Source organism: Pteropus medius, unplaced genomic scaffold (genome assembly GCF_902729225.1).
Source record: "Pteropus medius unplaced genomic scaffold, Ma_sr-lr_union100, whole genome shotgun sequence".
Taxonomy (NCBI): domain Eukaryota; kingdom Metazoa; phylum Chordata; class Mammalia; order Chiroptera; family Pteropodidae; genus Pteropus; species Pteropus medius.
The window spans coordinates 14,305,841-14,323,373 of record NW_024340701.1 but is presented as its reverse complement, the minus strand read 5'-3'; the positions used below and the strand labels follow the sequence as shown (position 1 = coordinate 14,323,373).

General features: G+C 45.0%; 1 protein-coding gene and 1 non-coding gene across 7 annotated transcripts in view; both read left to right on the top strand.

Moving 5' to 3' along the window:
• Nucleotides 1-17,533, top strand: part of KANK4 (KN motif and ankyrin repeat domains 4) — a 68,887-nt gene that overhangs the window by 33,701 nt on the left and 17,653 nt on the right. For 5 of the 6 annotated variants that reach the window (XM_039887954.1, XM_039887962.1, XM_039887971.1 and 2 more), the window contains 5 exons: nucleotides 1,353-1,440; nucleotides 7,836-9,764; nucleotides 10,996-11,107; nucleotides 13,741-13,959; nucleotides 15,440-15,527. In XM_039887954.1, coding sequence (XP_039743888.1) covers nucleotides 1,425-1,440; nucleotides 7,836-9,764; nucleotides 10,996-11,107; nucleotides 13,741-13,959; nucleotides 15,440-15,527 — 2,364 coding nt within the window. In that variant the 5' untranslated portion in view covers nucleotides 1,353-1,424. The other variant, XM_039887980.1, reaches the window with a different exon arrangement.
• Nucleotides 1,861-1,934, top strand: TRNAA-UGC (transfer RNA alanine (anticodon UGC)). The gene has a single exon. It is a non-coding gene; the product is annotated as a tRNA-Ala (tRNA).

Below are 17,533 nucleotides of genomic sequence, written 5' to 3'. Positions count from 1 at the left end.
AGTCGATGGACTCTTAGGTTGTTTCAGAACCTTCTCTTTCTAACAAATGTGACCCTCCCTCACTCCAAGTTAGAACCTCCTCTACTGCAGCTTTACGTTGGCCCCAAACTCAAATCCTTTCTGCCTTAAAGGTAAGTGAGGTGCTTAGTGCTGGTGTTCCCTCTGCAAGAAGTCTCTTTGCCTATAGAAACCCTGCCTGCCCTTCTGGCCTCCGTCATACCTGCATAGGGAAACACCCCTCTGACAGCTTCTAGGAACACATTTTGGAGAAGTGAAGGCCAAGAGCAGGGCGAATGGCTTCGGAGGCAGCACTGATAGAAAGAGGGTACACAAAACTTTCTGTTGGGAAAAGTTTAGACTTCCTTATTTGGCAGGCTTGATAATTCCTGGCCCTCTTCTCCAGTGTACTTGTTTGTTCCTCTTTTTTTTCCGTCCTGAGTTGCTCATCCTTCTCTCACTCCCATTTTCTCCTAATCCTTTCTTCATCTCTGGTACACTTTTCTCATCTGAGTTCAAGCACATAGAAATTCCTAAAATAATGCCGCTTCTACCGCTGATATGCCATAGATAATTAATTATTCTGATGTATATGGAGTTACAATCCTCCCAAAAAACAATTTCCTGGGCGATTTATTGTAATGAGGGCAGAAGACAGGTTGTTTACCATCTGAAGAAAGAGTCCTGGGAATAGATTATAACTTTGGGGAGAATTTATGATCAAACCTGAAAGTACCCTAATTTAGAGTCGGGACAATATGCTGCCTGAGTATTTACTGATGCCTTCTGGCCACCTAGGTTGAACCTCCCCTTGTTCTGCCCATAGTTGGAAATTGCCTCAAAGTGTTGGCTCCTAGTCTATACTTGCAATTATCTCATCTTTGTCTTGAATCTGATTGGGATGTCATAGATCATTTGTAGGTACTGTGATTGCGGCTTCTTTACCAAATGGGTTGTAATTCTTTTACTATGATGGAGATGAGTAGATTTCAGCTCTTGATGTTATATGCTGGTTATCAGGGCCCTGGGCCTGGTCCCAGCTCCTTCGCTAATATGATGAGAGGCCTTGCACCAAGCAGTTAACTTCCAAGTCTCAGTTTCCTCATGTGTCAAGTGAGAGGGTTGAACCAAATGCTTTCTTTGGTGTCAGCAATTGCTAACATTCCATGAAGGCACACCCAGGTTTGGACTCTAGAAGTGCATACAGGCTTTTACTATTCCTCCTTGGAGAGGTATGAGCTCATAGATGCCCCGGGAGAAAGGTAGAGATGGGTTTTACTTTCTTTGGTGCTATGATCCCTCCATACTTATTCTAACTCTAATAAGACTTTCCAATTTTCTATCCTTTCTTTCAGAACTGTCTGACAGATTTTACAGACTTATTGGATGAAGAGTGCCTGAGAGACTGACGGTCAGCATTCCTTACGATGGAGAAGACAGATGGTAGGCAGGCTGTTTTGTATTCCCTGGTGTAAAGTGAGCATTTGAGTTGGAAAGGGATTGTTACTATAAGTCCTGGAAGTAGCCAGGGGAAGGCCTACAGGAGACATTCTCCCAGAGGTGGTGCTGGAAGATCCAAACCATGTATTTCAGGTACGAAGAAGAAAAAATGGTAGGGAATGAGAATGAAGCCTGATGCTTATATCAGACTTATGTAATTTTCTCATCTCTTCCAAGCTCCAAGAAGGGAGCAGGATGCTCTCACTCGTTGCCCTCATTTTAGAGGTGAGGGAATTGAAGTCTAAGAAAGAGGCACAATATGGTGAAATTCTTAACTGTGTAATTCTCCAATTACACAGTCCCCTCATGTATCAGTTAGTTTTGCTGTGTAACAAACCACTCAAAACTTCAGTGATCTAGGGTGGCTCCATAGTGTAGTGGTTAGCACGTCTGCTTTGCACGCAGAAGGTCCTGGGTTCGCGCCCCAGGTGGAGCCACAGACCATACCCCAGATGCGCCACACCTCCCTGATGCACCAGGCCCCCAAGTGCACCAGGCCCCAGGTGCACACCACAAGTGTGTGAGAAGGGACGCCTGGCCTTCAGAAATCCAATTCTTAAGGGGAAATGGCAACACTCATGGGTAAGGGGTGGAAGTGGGCAGGGGGGTGGGGAATTAAAGAGAGGGAAAAAATTCAGTGATCTAAAATAAAGATATTTATTATTTCTCAAAAGATTCTATAGGTTTTGCAAGGCCATTATTCTGGTCTAGACCAACATGGTTGACCTTTGCTGGGCTCACATGTCTGTGGTCTTCTGGGTGACTTGGCCAGATGGTTTATAATGACTACACTCGCATGCCATGTCACTTGGGGCATTGGTGATGATTTGGCCATGTGTCTTTCCTTGTCCAGCGGTCTAGCTGGAAGTTTGTTTGCACGGTGACAGAAGGGTTCCAAGCACAGCAAGAACACATAAACCCTTATGCGCAAGTGATTTTCAAGTCTCTGCATGTGTCACACTTGCTGTTGACCCATTGACCAAAGCAAGTTCCAAGGCTAAGCCCAGGGTTAGTGTAGAAAGGGAATAGCCAAGGGTGGGGTATAATTCTAGCTATCTTTGCACATAGTCCACCACATCTCATAAAAAAGCAAGTATTAATACCTACTTCACAGGGTCAGTAAGGGACCGAATGTGGTAATGCATGTAAGATTGTTGAGTAATAACTACCTAGCATAACAAATCTCTCAATGAATGTTCCCCTCTCAGCCCTCCCAGGAAACTTGCCAAAGGTCATAGACTAGACCCTGATCTCCTGACTTCTAATGAAATGCTTTTTCCAGATCACTAAATGTCAGGAAACAGGAGAGTCTATAATCCCCCTTGAATCACATGGCCCTTCACTGGTACAGGACTTAGGGACTAGACAGCAGCTCCAGCCCTGCTTCTTCCTTCCTTCCAAATGCAGTCCCCATAAACTTCAAGAGTCTGCTTTTCTCCCCGGAGAGTTGCCTTTTCAGTGCATCCCTGGAAGTGGTCCCACAGAACCCGAGATAATCCCCTGGATGCCCCAGGGGCCTGTCATTCCTGCCTGCCTCATTTGTCCCTGCTCAGCATCCTCGCACTGCTGCTCTTCATGTGATTAACCACAACTAGCTCAAGAGGCACCCGTCCCTTCAGGCACACACATCTCACAAAATAAAGGCAGAAGAAGGAAAACCTTCCATCACTGTCCTGACCTTTTGAAGAGGCTCATTTAATTCCCCTTCTGCCCAGCTGTGTTTTTGGCCACGTTCTCTCTAGTGCCTGTTTTTCCCATTTCCTTTAGAAACAGAGTATAAGATTTTGAACTTTTTTTTTCTCACTTTAAATGCCTCTAATCAGTTTGCTCACCTGCTGCATTTCACTTTATCCCTCAAGGTAATTATCATGGCACCTCTCTTCTTCCCTTGTCTGCTTCTAACCCTTATCTGTGTCTGTGTGTAACTCTTAGGCTTGTGACTGTGTCTAAATGTCCTTTCCAAGGGTCTAGTGATCTGGCATGCTTTCAGACTGAGATGCTGTAGGGAATTCTAGGTAGCTTTGAGTCTCATATATCTTAATTTTTTCTTTTCTCCTGATTCATTTTCCCAGTATCTTCAGAATTATTTTCTTGGACTCTCATTCTATTTAACTTTGTTAGGACTCTCTTGAGGCTACAGTCCTAACACAGAGTTAAAGATTCCAAGGAGAGAGCACATTCTTAGGAAATCCCCCCTTGTGCCCTACTCAGTACCGGCCTGTCCTTGCCTTCTGGCCCCTTCGTGGAGTACCTATGCCATGATCTCTACTGCATTAGTGCTAACAATCGTAATTCTGTAAGTCAGTTATTAGTATCACCACATTACGAATGAGGAAATCGAGGCATGGGGAAATTAAATAATTTACCCAGAATCACAGAGACAGGAGATGACAGAGCCAGGATTCAAATCCAGTCAGTTTGGCTACGAGTTGGTTTATTTGATCTGAAGTTCATTTTGAGCAGAGTCAGTCCTCCTAATTAATTCTTGCACTGGCCCAATGCCTAGAATTCTGAGCTCCTGCATACTTGTCACCAGGTAGAATTAAGAGGAGCAGAGCTTAATGTGAGTGTAGGTCTCACAGCATATCTGACAAGCTCCCTCATTGGAGGTCTAGTATTCCTCTTGGAGAAAGAGAAGGAATGCAGGGTGGCAGATGGCAGGCAGAGCAGCACAGTGGATCACTGAGTGTGTGTGTCTGTGTGTGTCTGTGTGTGTCTGTGTGTCTGTGTGTCTGTGATACCACATAGTGCTAGCTTAGGAAAGCATCCATTAAACCTGGCATCCTGGATGACAGCTGCTCAGTTCCACAGACTCCTTTGGTTCTCCTCAATTTCCCTTGTGGAAGATTTTGCCTTTGAATCTCCTGCTTCTTATTTGATGCTATTATTGTATTTGTGCTCTGGACCTGCTCCCAGAGGCCGCTGGGTAAATTGGTGCATTTCTATTGAATAAAGGCAAAAAGAAAATAAATAATGCAGACTCTCCTTCAAGAGAGTTCTTTTCCTTCTGGGTCATAAATCTGCTCTCTGCTTAACTTTAGACAAATATCCCCTCTCTGATTTGGCCTGTCCCTGTAATCCAGGAGGCCACTGAGTAGACCAATCGGCCTGAGTATAGCTGAGCGCGGCTTGGAAAACTAACAGAGAGTGAGTGTTTTCCTTTATGGAAACTATTATAGTGTGCACCTGTTTGAAGGGAAGCAGGTTGGTTAAAAAATTGTGTGGAAGAATGGAAACTTATTTGGAGATTTACTCCTTATCTGCCTGGAATCTAGGTATCTGCCACAGAAGCTCTGGAACCAATGAGGACCATCCCAATATCAGCACCAATGCTTCATTCTGTTTCTAGTTATGATGTCGTTACCCATAGGCCTTGGGGCTTTACTTAGCTTTGAGGCTGGCAGGCTCGATTATGTCAGCGTTCATGAGTTTAGCCTTCCTGTGTCTATTGGCTTTGTTTAGTTTTGTGGAGATAACTGTACTTTCCTAAGCACAGAGGGCCACTTGACAAGCATGTGGCATCAACCAGAAGGAGAAATCACACTGGCAAGTGGGAAGAGCTCAGCCTCAACATGTCATCACCCTGAGGGGAAAAGCAGCCCAAAATGTGTCCCTGGTAACACCATCATTTGCACCTTTCCTTTAACCTGCCGCTTCCCTCCATTGCCTTTAGAATGTGCTCTCTCCTTGGAATCTTTCACTTTGACCATGTCGGCTGTCTCGCAACTGGTCTTCAGGCCTCCGATTTGTCCCTGTTCTAATCCTCAGCAAGAATGCTCTTTATGAAATCACATTGGACCAAGTCACTACCTTGTGTAAAACCCTTCAGTGACTCCCATTATCTAGAGAGTGAAGTCAGAGTTTGTTGGCATGCATACAAGTTGCTCTATGGTCTGGCTCTTGCTGACCTTTCCAAATTTGTCTTTCTTCTAGCTTTCACCCTTCTCTACTGCACTTTAAGTTCCTTCCATATCGACTGCATTTACAGAACCCTGAATTACTGTGGAATGTCACACCTCCATGCCTTTGCACATTTTTTGACATATATCTAGAATCTACTGCTAGATATATCTATTGCTGTGTAACAAACCAACCCAAAACTTAATGGCTTAAAACAATCACGTATTATTGACACAGGCTTAGTTGAATGGTTTTTACCTGGGGTCCCTCCTGTCATTGAAGTCAGATGATGGCTGAGGCCACAGTCATCTGATGGCTCTTTTATTCATGCCTGCCATGGAACCTGGGCCAGGATGGCTGGACTGGCTCAGCCTGGCTAGGCATCACTCTTCCTCCTTCCACGTGACCTCTTGTTACTTGGGCTTCTTATAGCATGGCCATCTCAGGGAAGTTGGACTCCTTAACATGGCATCTGTCTTCCCAATGAGTGTGCATTTTAAGAGACCCAGGTAGAATTTACAGGCTTCTTACGACCTAGCTTTGGAATTCTGTCAGCATCATTTCTGCCATTTTCTTTTGGTCAAAGCAGTCATAGGCCAGCCAGATTCAAAGGGGGACAAGTAGACCCCATCTCTCAATGTGAGATTCCCTTACCTATCTAGAGAGGGTAAGAATTGATGGTGGCCACCTTGGACATGAATAGCTACAATGTCTGTCAGCCTCTTGTTCTGACAAATTGTTATTTGTTCATTTAATACCCAGACATATGTCTCTTTTGTGGAGTCATCCCTCTTCACCAAGGCAGAATTAACCTCTAAGTCCAAGAAAATTATTCTGGATAAACTGGGAAAATAAGTCAGGAAGGAAGACTATTCCTTGAGCATGTATCTGTTACCATCCTTGTCACACTACATTGTACTTGTTGGTGTTTCTCCTACTTGAGCATGCATTTTTTGAGGGCAGGTCAATATCTGATTCATCTCTGTGTCTTTAGGATCTAGCAACCAAAACATAGATGCTCAATAAATAGTAATTGAGGTAAGTGCATTGAATTATTGCTATTGTAATTTTGCCCCCAGGGTCTATTACCCTCAGAACCAAACAGTCAGTCAGTCATAAAGAATTTATAGAACTCCCGCTGTGTGATTTAAGCATGTCAGCTTCTGTTATGGGGCTTCAATTCTTTATATTTTGGGTTTCCACAAAGAATAACTATAATATTGAGCATATATTGAATGTTTCTCACTGGCGTTGTTCTAAGCACTTTATATGTATCAATAATCTCATTTTACCTATTATTCGTCCCATCTTATAAATGATGAGACACAGGGAGGCTAGGTAATTTTTCCAAGGTCACAGAGTTGAGATAGAGACCAGGCTTCAGAGTCTATATTCTTGGCCTCTGTGCTCTCTCCACTGATGTTCTCTGCTGAGCTCAGCATTTTCAAAGCATGATGTCACAGAGATAATAAGGGGTGTCACATGAGGAACATCAAAGGAACAAAGGCTATTTAATCCTAAGAAGCTATTTGGAGATAAGTTCCTATGGATTCGAGTACTCGAAGGACTGATGTGTCTCAGTGTCCTCAACTGGAGTCAAGGTCAGTGGTGCCTTGGTGTGATGAAGAACTTTTGATGTACTCTGATAATCTGAGCTGCCCTGAAAAGTCATGAGTCCCACGTTTCTTGGAGTATGTACGCCAATGTGCCTTTTGGCATTAATTATCCCTTTTCCTTCACTACCTTTTTTCCAGTCTATGAAAAATATGGTATTTCCTTATTTAGAGACATGAGTTTTTGAAAGTGAAATTTATGTTTGTTAAGCACTAAGCAGTCTTCAGGTGGAAAAGAGGGTGGGCTCTATGTGATTATATGTTCCAATTCTCTCTGATCTTAGTACCTAGAGGCTCAGGCTTCTGAGGAAGCTTAAATAATGTAGAAAGCGTAACTCCTTGATGTCTCTAGCTTTACCAAGATTTACTGGTGTCTATTTGAATAATGCGAGATTCTCTTTTAATGTTGAGACAATTATGCACCTCATCCTTTGAAAATCTCCATATTCATAATTGCCAATTAGTACCCTGATTTGGCAAATTCTTGGCCACTTCAATTCAGCAATTACATGACTCAAACCCAGTAAAACAGTATGAGACTATTTTATTTTGCTGGTGTGCAGGCAGATTCCACAGTAATAACTAAGATGCAAATTGGAAACTATTCCCTCTATTTCCTGCAGACATTGGCTAAGTACACACTGATTTAATAACACGATTCCTTAGCACAGCCAAAAGACTGTGAGCATCTCAGATAGTTTAGAGGCTGGAACATTTAGAAGTCTCACAAGAGAGCGTTAAGTCAAAATCACAGACATTAGGCTTCACCACCCTGTAATTCTTACTAACATTGTGCTTCTTTTTCACATGTCTTATGTCTCTCAGCCAAAGACCAGTCCTCTCAGGGAGATGAAGAGAAAGACCCTCCAAAGAGCCACCCCTACTCCGTGGAGACCCCATATGGTTTTCATTTAGATCTGGACTTCCTCAAATATGTGGATGATATTGAGAAGGGACACACCATCAAAAGGATTCCTATCCACCGAAGGGCCAAGCAGGCCAAGTTTAGCACTTTGCCCCGAAACTTCAGCCTTCCTGACAGCGGGGCTCGCCCCCATGCTGCTCTTCCCCACCAAAACTGGTTCCCAGTGGTGCCAAGGAAGGTGTCACTCGGGGCAGAAGAGCGAGCGCAGTCACTGCCGCCTGGTGGCCCCCAAGCCTCTGCCAGTGGGAGTGAGGTGAGCTACCACAGGAAGGCCCTGTTGGGAGAGACCGCCAGACAGCTGGAGGCCGCTGCATCCAGGGAGGCTGAGCTCAGCTCTGGGTATGGGCGGCCCCAGCTTCTGAGAGCATCCAGCATGCCAGCCACACTGCTGCAAAACAGGGCCTCAGAGGACCCCAACCTAAACTCAGGTCCCCCCACCTCTCCCGCCCTCCCTCCACTTGAGGGTGAAGACAGTGTCAGTGATGGCACTTTTGGCCCTGCTGAAGGATTTGCAGGTTTTCACAACTCCTCCCCACGAGCAGCAACCCAGTCAAAAGTCAGAGAGTTTGGAGACCTGGTACCAGGGATTCCGGAGCTGGTCCGGGAGGGGACCAAACCTCCAGAGGCTGAAGAAGAGGCTCCACACCACCTCTCTCTCCCAAGTCCTCCTTTCTCATCCCAGAATGCACTTGTAGTTCTGGAAGATGCAGAAGATGAACACGAAACCAGAGAAGCAGAGGTGGTGGTTACCTCTGGCTTGCCAACACCAAGCCCCCCACCTCTGCCATCACCCATCCCTGAGAATGAGCTCCCCTTAGAAGAAATAGAGCTCATTATCAGTGAGATCCCACCCCCACCACCGGTAGAGGTAGATGTGAGAAGCATTGGCATCCGGGTCACAGAAGAAAGCCTGGGCCTTGCCACGATGGATCCTGGCAGCATTTCCAGTCTGAAGCAGCAGCTCTCGGACCTTGAGGGCGAGTTGTCTGGGAGAACTGAGGAACTGGCCCACGTCAGAGCTGCCCTCCAGCAGCAAGAGGAGGAAATCAAGGCTAGGGGGCAGAGGATTCAAGAGCTAGAGTGCACTGTGGCTCAATTGGCAGAAAAGCTTAGCCATGAGAACACCAAAGACGCCCAGGGCCAAATTGACGCTATGGTCAACACTGACCCACTCCATGGACTATTGACCAGGGAATTGTGTGACAAGAGCATTGGGGTCAACCTTCTGAGCAGCATGGGGTCTGAAAGCTGGGGGGCCAGAGGAGAAAAGAATGGCTTCCTATGTGGGCAGGACAGTCACAAACAGAGAGATCAGAGCCCAGCAGAATTGGTGCCACCACCCCAGCTGTCACTGCCACAGGGACCCGAGATGATCCTCACCTCCTCTTTACATAGCTGCCTCTCCACTGAGCTCAGGATTGAAGAAGCAGGCTCTGAGCCAGAGGGAGACTCTCAGTTGGGAGCCGAGGGTCCGGTCCGGGGAGCAGGAAGCTCTTCATGGAGCAGCGATATAAAGGCTCCCCAAGCAGGGAAGGAGGAGGCGAGTTCAGAGCTGCCGGGGAGGGAGTGTCCCGGAAGGCCACCGAGCTCACCCACAGATGCCAGTATTGGGCAATATGTTAAGAAGATCCAGGAGCTCCTGCAGGAGCAGTGGAGCTGCCTGGAGCATGGGTACCCAGAGTTGGCCAGCGCCATCAAGCAGCCTGCCTCCAAGCTCAGCAGCATCCAGCGCCAGCTCCTGAGCTCCCTCAACCTGCTGCTGTCTGCCTACTCGGCTCAGACTCCACCCCAGAGGGAGTCCCCAGCCGCCTCTTCCCCTCCACCAGTGGGTAAATACCAGAGCCTGAGATGGAACCATTTCTCCTTTATGTCACAAGTCAAAAGGAAAGGGAGTTTTAATTGCATGAATATGTTTTTAAAAGATTTAAGCACCTCCAAGAATGCAGTGTAATAAAAACTGATTGATGTAACAGTGGAGGCTCTGTGCCCCTACTCGTGTCCTTGCTCTAAGGTTAAGATTGACTGCAGGGCCACCATGTATAGCTGCACAAATATAGCGCAGGGCACAGAGATGCCAGCTAGGGAGGGTACATTAGAGCTTAAATCTAGCCCACTCCTCACCTGCCAAGCCTGCAGCACTGTGTTTACCCAGAAGGGTGCCGATTTCTCATTTGCATTTGCACAAAGGCAACAGCCATGACCAGCAATGGCCCTGGCTGTGTGTGCTCTAAACTTCAGCCTCTCTTCATTGTTGCCCTGTGCTCTTGCATTCCTGAGGTGCTCTCTGGTTTGTGCACATTAGAGTTTTTTTCCTAGCCTAGTTTTGTATTGAGATCTTAAATACTTACTGAATATTTTCTGTGTGTGTGAGAGAGGGAGAAACTGAGTGGTACTCACATGTGGAAGCTGATCCTTTGGCTGAGCAGCACTTCCTCTTGTAACAGTCATACACTGTTGAGTAAAGCAGAACCATATTTTGCTTTGCTCAATGAACGACGTGCGAGGCTGCTTCCTGACACAGATGGCAAATTGGCTGCTTTCTCATTATTTTAGTGCTGTTCTAATCTTGCTTGTTGGGAAATGCCTCCTGTACCTTTGAGTACAGCCAAAGAAGACTTGTTCTCTTGTTCATGTGTCTTCTGTGCCTATCACATATTGCAAAGTGTCGACTGGCAGGGGTGGGGCCAGGAGTCACGTGAATTAAGTTCTTCACTTAGAACTCACTCACTCCTGCTCTGCCATTCACTGAGAAAGTCTGAGCCTCAGATTTTCCAGCTGTAAGATATGGACAACATCGGCACCCACACCTCATGCCTCTTCCAAAAGAGAGCTCCCACATAGAGCGGCTTTGTGACCAGGGACAATTTGGCTGGCACTGACCAGAAGCCTGGGCCTCCTCAAAGATCCTCAAAATATTTGATTTACTTTAAGTAGTCTCCCGTCTCTTTCTGCCTCTTCGCATGCCTTCAATCTGTATCCTCTCAAAGCAAGAGTCTTGGTTTTACTGCATTCTGGGGCATCGCCAAGATCTTTCTAACCTGTGATGTTGTGTCTGCCTAGAGATGTCCCCGTCGGCCAGCCTTAAATCCATAATGAAAAAGAAAGACTATGGCTTCCGTGCAGGAGGTAATGGGACCAAAAAGAACCTTCAGTTTGTTGGGGTTAACGGTGGGTAAGCATCGCTCATGAAGCCCAGACTGCCCTCCATACTGCCTATTCCGCTGTCGTCCTTAGCACGCTCTTTTGCCTGGGGGAAGCATCTGGTTTTTATTCTTCTTCAAGGGAGTTAATCTCAACAGCCCTTTAAAACTCCATCTCGGGTTTGCATGTGTTTGGCTCCTTGCCAGCTATGGTGGTCTGTTGGATCCTGTGCTTTTAATATGTCCTAGCTTTGGGGCCCCCCAGGGCCAGGAGTCCAGGTGGCTTCTGGGAGATTGGGAGGGGGGCGCACATGGGCCCTTTAAGGAAGACATTTAATCTGAACCATAACACTGAAACTAGGACAAAATCTTAACTTGTTGAACTTCAAATTTCATCCATTTAATTTTTTTCTTCCTTTTACTAACTTGCTACAAACCAAACCAATATTTTTTAAGATGAAGAAAAACTGCCAATGTCTGTTGACTCAGAACATGATCCAAAACTTACATATTCTAGAGAGTAAATCATTGGATTTAGAATATTTTCTAAATCGGTCATTTGACAAACATTTATTAAATGTCAACAATGTATTAGCCGATGGGGATTTTAAAAAACGTCAAATAAATCATGGTCCCTGCCTTTAGCTCACAGTTTGGGCATGGGCAGAAAAATGACAAGAAATAAAGAGAAAATAGTGGTATGTTGAGATGAGTTCTAATAGAGAAGGAAGCATAGCGTGCTGTTGAAGCCCAAAGTAGGGACACCCAGCCAGTGGCGGGCCCAGGAGACTGCCTGGAAGAGGGTGGAACCCTTGCTAATTTGGGTCAGACCGGAAGGAAGACACCAGATTCGAACAACAGTGACATCACTGTTGCACGTTCTGCGATGTCACAGGAGAGTTGTGGTTCCTGCTCCCACTAACATAGACACTGTGGCCTGAGGAAAAACCACTGTGTTTGAGCTTTTACCAGTTCATGTGAAGAAAAGCAAGACCAGCCCAATCTGAGTCTAAAGCAGGTCCTACCCCTCCCCTGCATAAGTGCCCAGCAGTCCCCGCTCTGTACTAAAGCTGGAAGTCCATCTCATGGCTGAAACCTGCCTCATCCCCAACCACTGGCTACAGCCATTCTTCCCTCAAATGTGCGAGTCAGGCCCATCTCCAGGGCCTTTGCATCTCCTGTTCCCCCACTTAAAGTCCTCCTAGCCTACGTATTTCTCAATATTCGTCACTCTAGTGGAATGGTTCTCAACCTTGGCTACACCTTGGAAATCCTAGGGGGAGTCTTAAAAATTACCAACCCCCGGGTCCCCTTCCTGAAGAATCCAGTTTAATTAGTCTGGAGTATAGTCCAGGTATTGGGAATTGTAAACACCCTCAAGTGATTCTAATGTGCAGCCAAGGTTTAAAATGTCTGCTCTAATTAAAGTAGCTCCTCCCATCACTATCCCCTGGCCATTTATTATTTTATTCAATGTTCAATATTTACTATCTGAATATATTATATTGTTTACATGTTTATTTTCTGCCTTTCCCTACTAGAATATAAGCTCAATTAGGACAGGGACTTCAGTATAGATAGCATTTAGAAAAGTGCCGGGCAGATAGTAGGTGGTCAACAAATTTCTGTTGTATAAATAAATGAACTTCCAGGTGACCTTTTTATGGAAAAAATTCTAAGACAAGAACTGCTTGGTAAACGTATTATGTCCCCCACTCTCTTAATCACAAAAGCGAAAGGTTGTTCCAAGAACAATAGAGGAAGAAATATCTGGGGTTTAAACAAGACAGAATGTGAGTATAACAGGGAACAGGCAGGGTTTGCAAATACAGTGAGCATAGGGGCCTTACATAGGGCCATCATTCAGAGAAAGGGCACGAGGGGCCTCAGTGGAAGCCGTGGCCACTGGTCTCCCCTGGTCTCTGTGGCAGCATTCTAGATCCCAGAATCTTCATCCATTAGAAGTCTCTTCTTGACCATCAGCAGTGTTGGATATAATTGAACAGAAGGTTTATTGCTGGGGAGGGCAGCCCATGCCCTTATTTTTGCTGTTCCAAGCAATAGTTGAAACAAACTGCAGCTGAGAAAGGCAGATGCTGGGTCCAGGTGTCCTGACTATTCACATATCCCATGGAACCCTGCCGGGAGAAGACACAGATAGTTCCTCCCTTGTCAGGAGTAAGCTGGGCTAGAACAGGCAGCTAAAGGGAGGTCTCACAATCACCCAAAGATGTGAAGATTTGTCAGGCAATTCAGAAGATTCGGGGTACGAATGGGGGGCATTTGTCTAGAGCCCTTCTCTGTACAGGACATTAGGATTCCAGAAGCAAATGCTTTCATGAGAACTTTGTATTTCCTGTCTGAATCATCCCAAATGTATTGGCCAGTTAAGGCATGGGGCTGTTTGTGTGTTCCCTACAAGGAGCTTAGTTAATTATCTTTCCTCACCAGATGGCCTCTGGCGTTAGAGTCAGAGCTCTTAACTGCACTTTTCTCTGGCACCACAGTTCCTGGGGGTCCCCTTCCCCAGATCTGCAGGTGTAGAGAATGGAGGGTGTGGTTAGCAAGCTGAGAAGTGTTATCAAAGCCCATCTAGTTCTCATTTGTGTTGACATGGACATTGGGCAGGAAGCACAGAACAATTGACCTCTGTCTCCTTCCCCAGCTATGAGACTACCTCAAGTGAAGAGACCAGTGGCGAGGACAGCTCCCCAGAAGATTTGTCTGACAACGAGGCTGAGAAGAAATGTGATGGCCCAGAACATAGGCGGGGCAAGGATGCCCACCCCAGCTGCAAGGTGGGGCAGGGCATCGCTGAGGGCACCCGCGACACAGGCCAGGAATGTGGGCCCAGGGAAGAACTCCCCCTTCCCAAGCCTGATAGGTGAGTCAGATGGGTCAGATGGGGTAGTTGATCCTCTGAGAAAGGGCAAGAGCATTTCTTCACCCTTTTATTTAATCATTTGTTCACCGTTCATCCATTCACCACTGAGTTTCTAATCTATGCCGTGTACTGTGCACTGGTTGAACTAAACAGATATAACCCCTACCTTCATGGGATATACTGTCATAGACAGAGCTCTACATATAAAGCTAACATAGGCCTAACACTGAAAATGTGAAGGATTTTCATGTATTATCTTATATAATCCTTTTAATAATCCTGCAAGGTAGACATGATGATAATCCCTGCTTTACAGATATGGAAATAGAGGCTTAGAAAAGTTAAATGACACAGCTAGCAGAGCAGGGATTCCTTCCAGGTCTTTTCTGCTTCTTACCCACACACTTTTCTGCCTCTCCCGTTGGCTGTGCTGATGTAATCCTATCTTTTAAAGTGGTGGAATGTCATGTGGCATGATGAAAAGAGTACTTTGGAATTGGGCACACCTGGATTTAAATCTTATGTTTGCACGGTGTTATTTTAGACAAGATACTTAAGCTGTGGTGACCTCAGTTTTTTCATCTGTAAAATGAAGACAACAGGAACCTGATAGATTTGATCTGAGGACTAGATGAGAAAAAAGTTTGTAACATGCCTAGCATAGTGCCTGCCACATAATAGGCTCTCAATAAATGGTAGAAATAAGAATAGTAAGTACTATTATCATCATCATCATCCCCAGCCTGGTTGATGAAGGAGCGGTGAACAGTGAACCATAGCTGATTGTTAAGCAGGTCCACAGGGTGCCCTAACATGGTAGTATGATAAAGATGTGATGAGTGAGTGGAACGTCTTGGCGACCAATGCCATTAAGTCCCAATTTAGGCCTCTCGATACTGACTGTGCCCTTGTACTAACACAGGAAGAGTGTTTATCATTGCGATCGCCCAGCTTAATTGATTTTTATTTTATTGACTCTATTAGCACTTATGGTGTCCTTCATGGAAGGATAACCTGCAGAAATTCACTGGTATGAATTGGGTTCTTTGAATTTTTCAAGTCACTCAGGCAGAAAACATTTGGTCCAAAGTCAGAAAGACAACTCTCCATTGCCCAGGATGTCAGAAATGGCAATTGGGCCTGTGGCCTTCAAAATGCTTTAGTGATTGCTCTGTCACCCTGAAAGCAGCAAGATAAAAAGGACAATGTGCTTGACTCACTCTTCAGAAGAATCCCAAAGCCAAGCCACACCATCAGGACACTGTGTTCACCCCATATTTCTGAGGAATGCCCCTTAATCTGGGAAGTTGCCCATTTTGGATGTTTGAGCTGCTGAGAATGAAAGTCAAAGTAGAAAATAACCTTTTTTTTTTTTTTTTATCAACATGAAGATATATATATGTGCATGTGCGTATATGTGTGTATATATATATATGTATATATATACAGATATATATATATTCTCTCTCTCTCTCTTTAGATATAAACCCTCAGAAGAATTTCTTAATGCATGCCGGGCATTAAGCCAACATCTGCCGGAAACTGGGACCACCACTGACCAACTTTTGGTACTCTGATTTTTCATTGTCATGTAGATATTTCTGGACTGTTTAAGCTATTAGTTTCAACTGGGTGACTTTGGTCCCTTGCCTGAGGCAGCAGTGTGAGTGTGTACACATGAGTCCATTTCCTCTGGGTGCTTTCTCATTTGCCCAAATTCTGCTTGCTGCCAAAGGTGATGGATTATGCTGAGAAAGTGGAACTGATGGATATGCACAAGAAAGCAGGCCGGGTGCTCAGAGAATTTACCAGGGGTTATTAGGCATTGAACCCTGGATGTCTTGTTATAAAACTATTTGTGGCTTAGGCTCAAAATTGCCTTGCAATTTGAGAGAACTATGAGTGAAGTGGAAAAGAGCACGTGGAATAGGAACCATGGGTTCTATTCCCAGGACTGCAATCTGTGAGGTATTGGGCAAGTAAGCTCCACACTCAGGGCTTCAGTTTCCCCATTAATAAAACGAGGGCTGTGGGCAGCATGTCTCCATTAACCTCAAACCCTGGCATTTAATTTTGTAGTCTTTACTCTTTTTCTTGAAGTGGACCTAGGGGTCAAGAGACCAAGATCAAGAAACTGCATCTGTTTGCTCTTTAACAAACCTTCATGGCCCATGGAGATTTAACATATAATGATTGGGTTCTACTTTTAATCAAAAGATACTAGCACTGACATATTCTCCCAAGTTAAGAGAGCAGCTGATAAGTCCCAGCGTGTAACAACTTGTAAGCATTTTCAAAGTGCATTTTGTTCTCCTTTCCAGAAGGGCCATAGGAGTAAAAACGATCGATTCAGCACAACCCATTTTCATTACTTTATCTTAGCTTATTTGTCAAATAACTGTCCCCAGATTGTTAAAGAACCGATATGTGATATGGATATTGATCAAAACTTCTGTTACATATTCTTAAATGAATTACAGAACTGTTCTTTCTTAGCTCTTCATTTAAAATCCACCACTATTTTCCTTAATATTAGGATCTTTCTTCAGTTTTACCTGAAGATTCCATGGGTACAGGAGATAGTATATAAAAAGTGTTTCAGCCGCAAAAAAGTCCTGCTTATACTGCCTCTATGGTGTCAAGTTTGCATATTCTCTAATAGACACAAAAGTGTTTCTGCCTAGAAAAACCATTAGAGAATATGCAAACTTGACACCATACCCATGTTAGGCTCAAAAGCACAAGACCCCTGCCTCCCTTCCTTAGAGATGAAGCAGGTCCTACAAGGACCAAACTCTGTAGAGCCATGGGATGTTAGGGAGCCCGCTTCTTTTTTCACAAGTAAGATTCAAAAAGGTTATATGACTTCCGAGGTCATACAACTGAGCCAGGACCTAAGCCTGGCCACACTGGTTTAATGACTCCAAATGCAGTGCCCTTTCCAGAATGAGTAGGAAATCAGTTCTGATACTCACATCCTCGTAGTATGTCTCTTTCCCTTTAGGTAAATTATCTAAATATGTTCCATTTTGAACACTTAGGTAATGTCACACACAGAGTTGATGTCATTCACTCTGGAACGCTCCTCATTCATTGTTCCAAGGAGCTGAATACTGCAGATAGTGAGGTCCTGCCGTGGGTTGTTCAGCCATTTTCCCTGAAGATCCTAACAAAGCTTAAAAGCCAAAACTAATTCAAGCACAGCTGTTTGGGTTTTGTTTCAAGCATAAATTGGACATGTCGTTTGTCTTAGTTTTCAGCATGCATTTTTCCTATTAATAAAATGTTGTGACTTTCCAGCTATGTCTATTAAAAACACATACAAGTCCTGGTAGAATTTGGGCTAAGGTCAGTATAGGCTGGCTGTATGAGCATGAAAGAGAGGGTCTTGGTTGTCCCGTGCACACAAGGGATGTGACCTAAACTTACAGTAGACTCCAACTGTCACCTAGTGAAGTGCTTTGTTACTGGCTACTGGGTTGCCCTCCCAGTCCTCCTTTTCTACCTCACATGGGGGGAGGGGAGTGGCAACTGCACAGTGGCAATGTTGCTATATCCTGGGCCCTACTAGTTC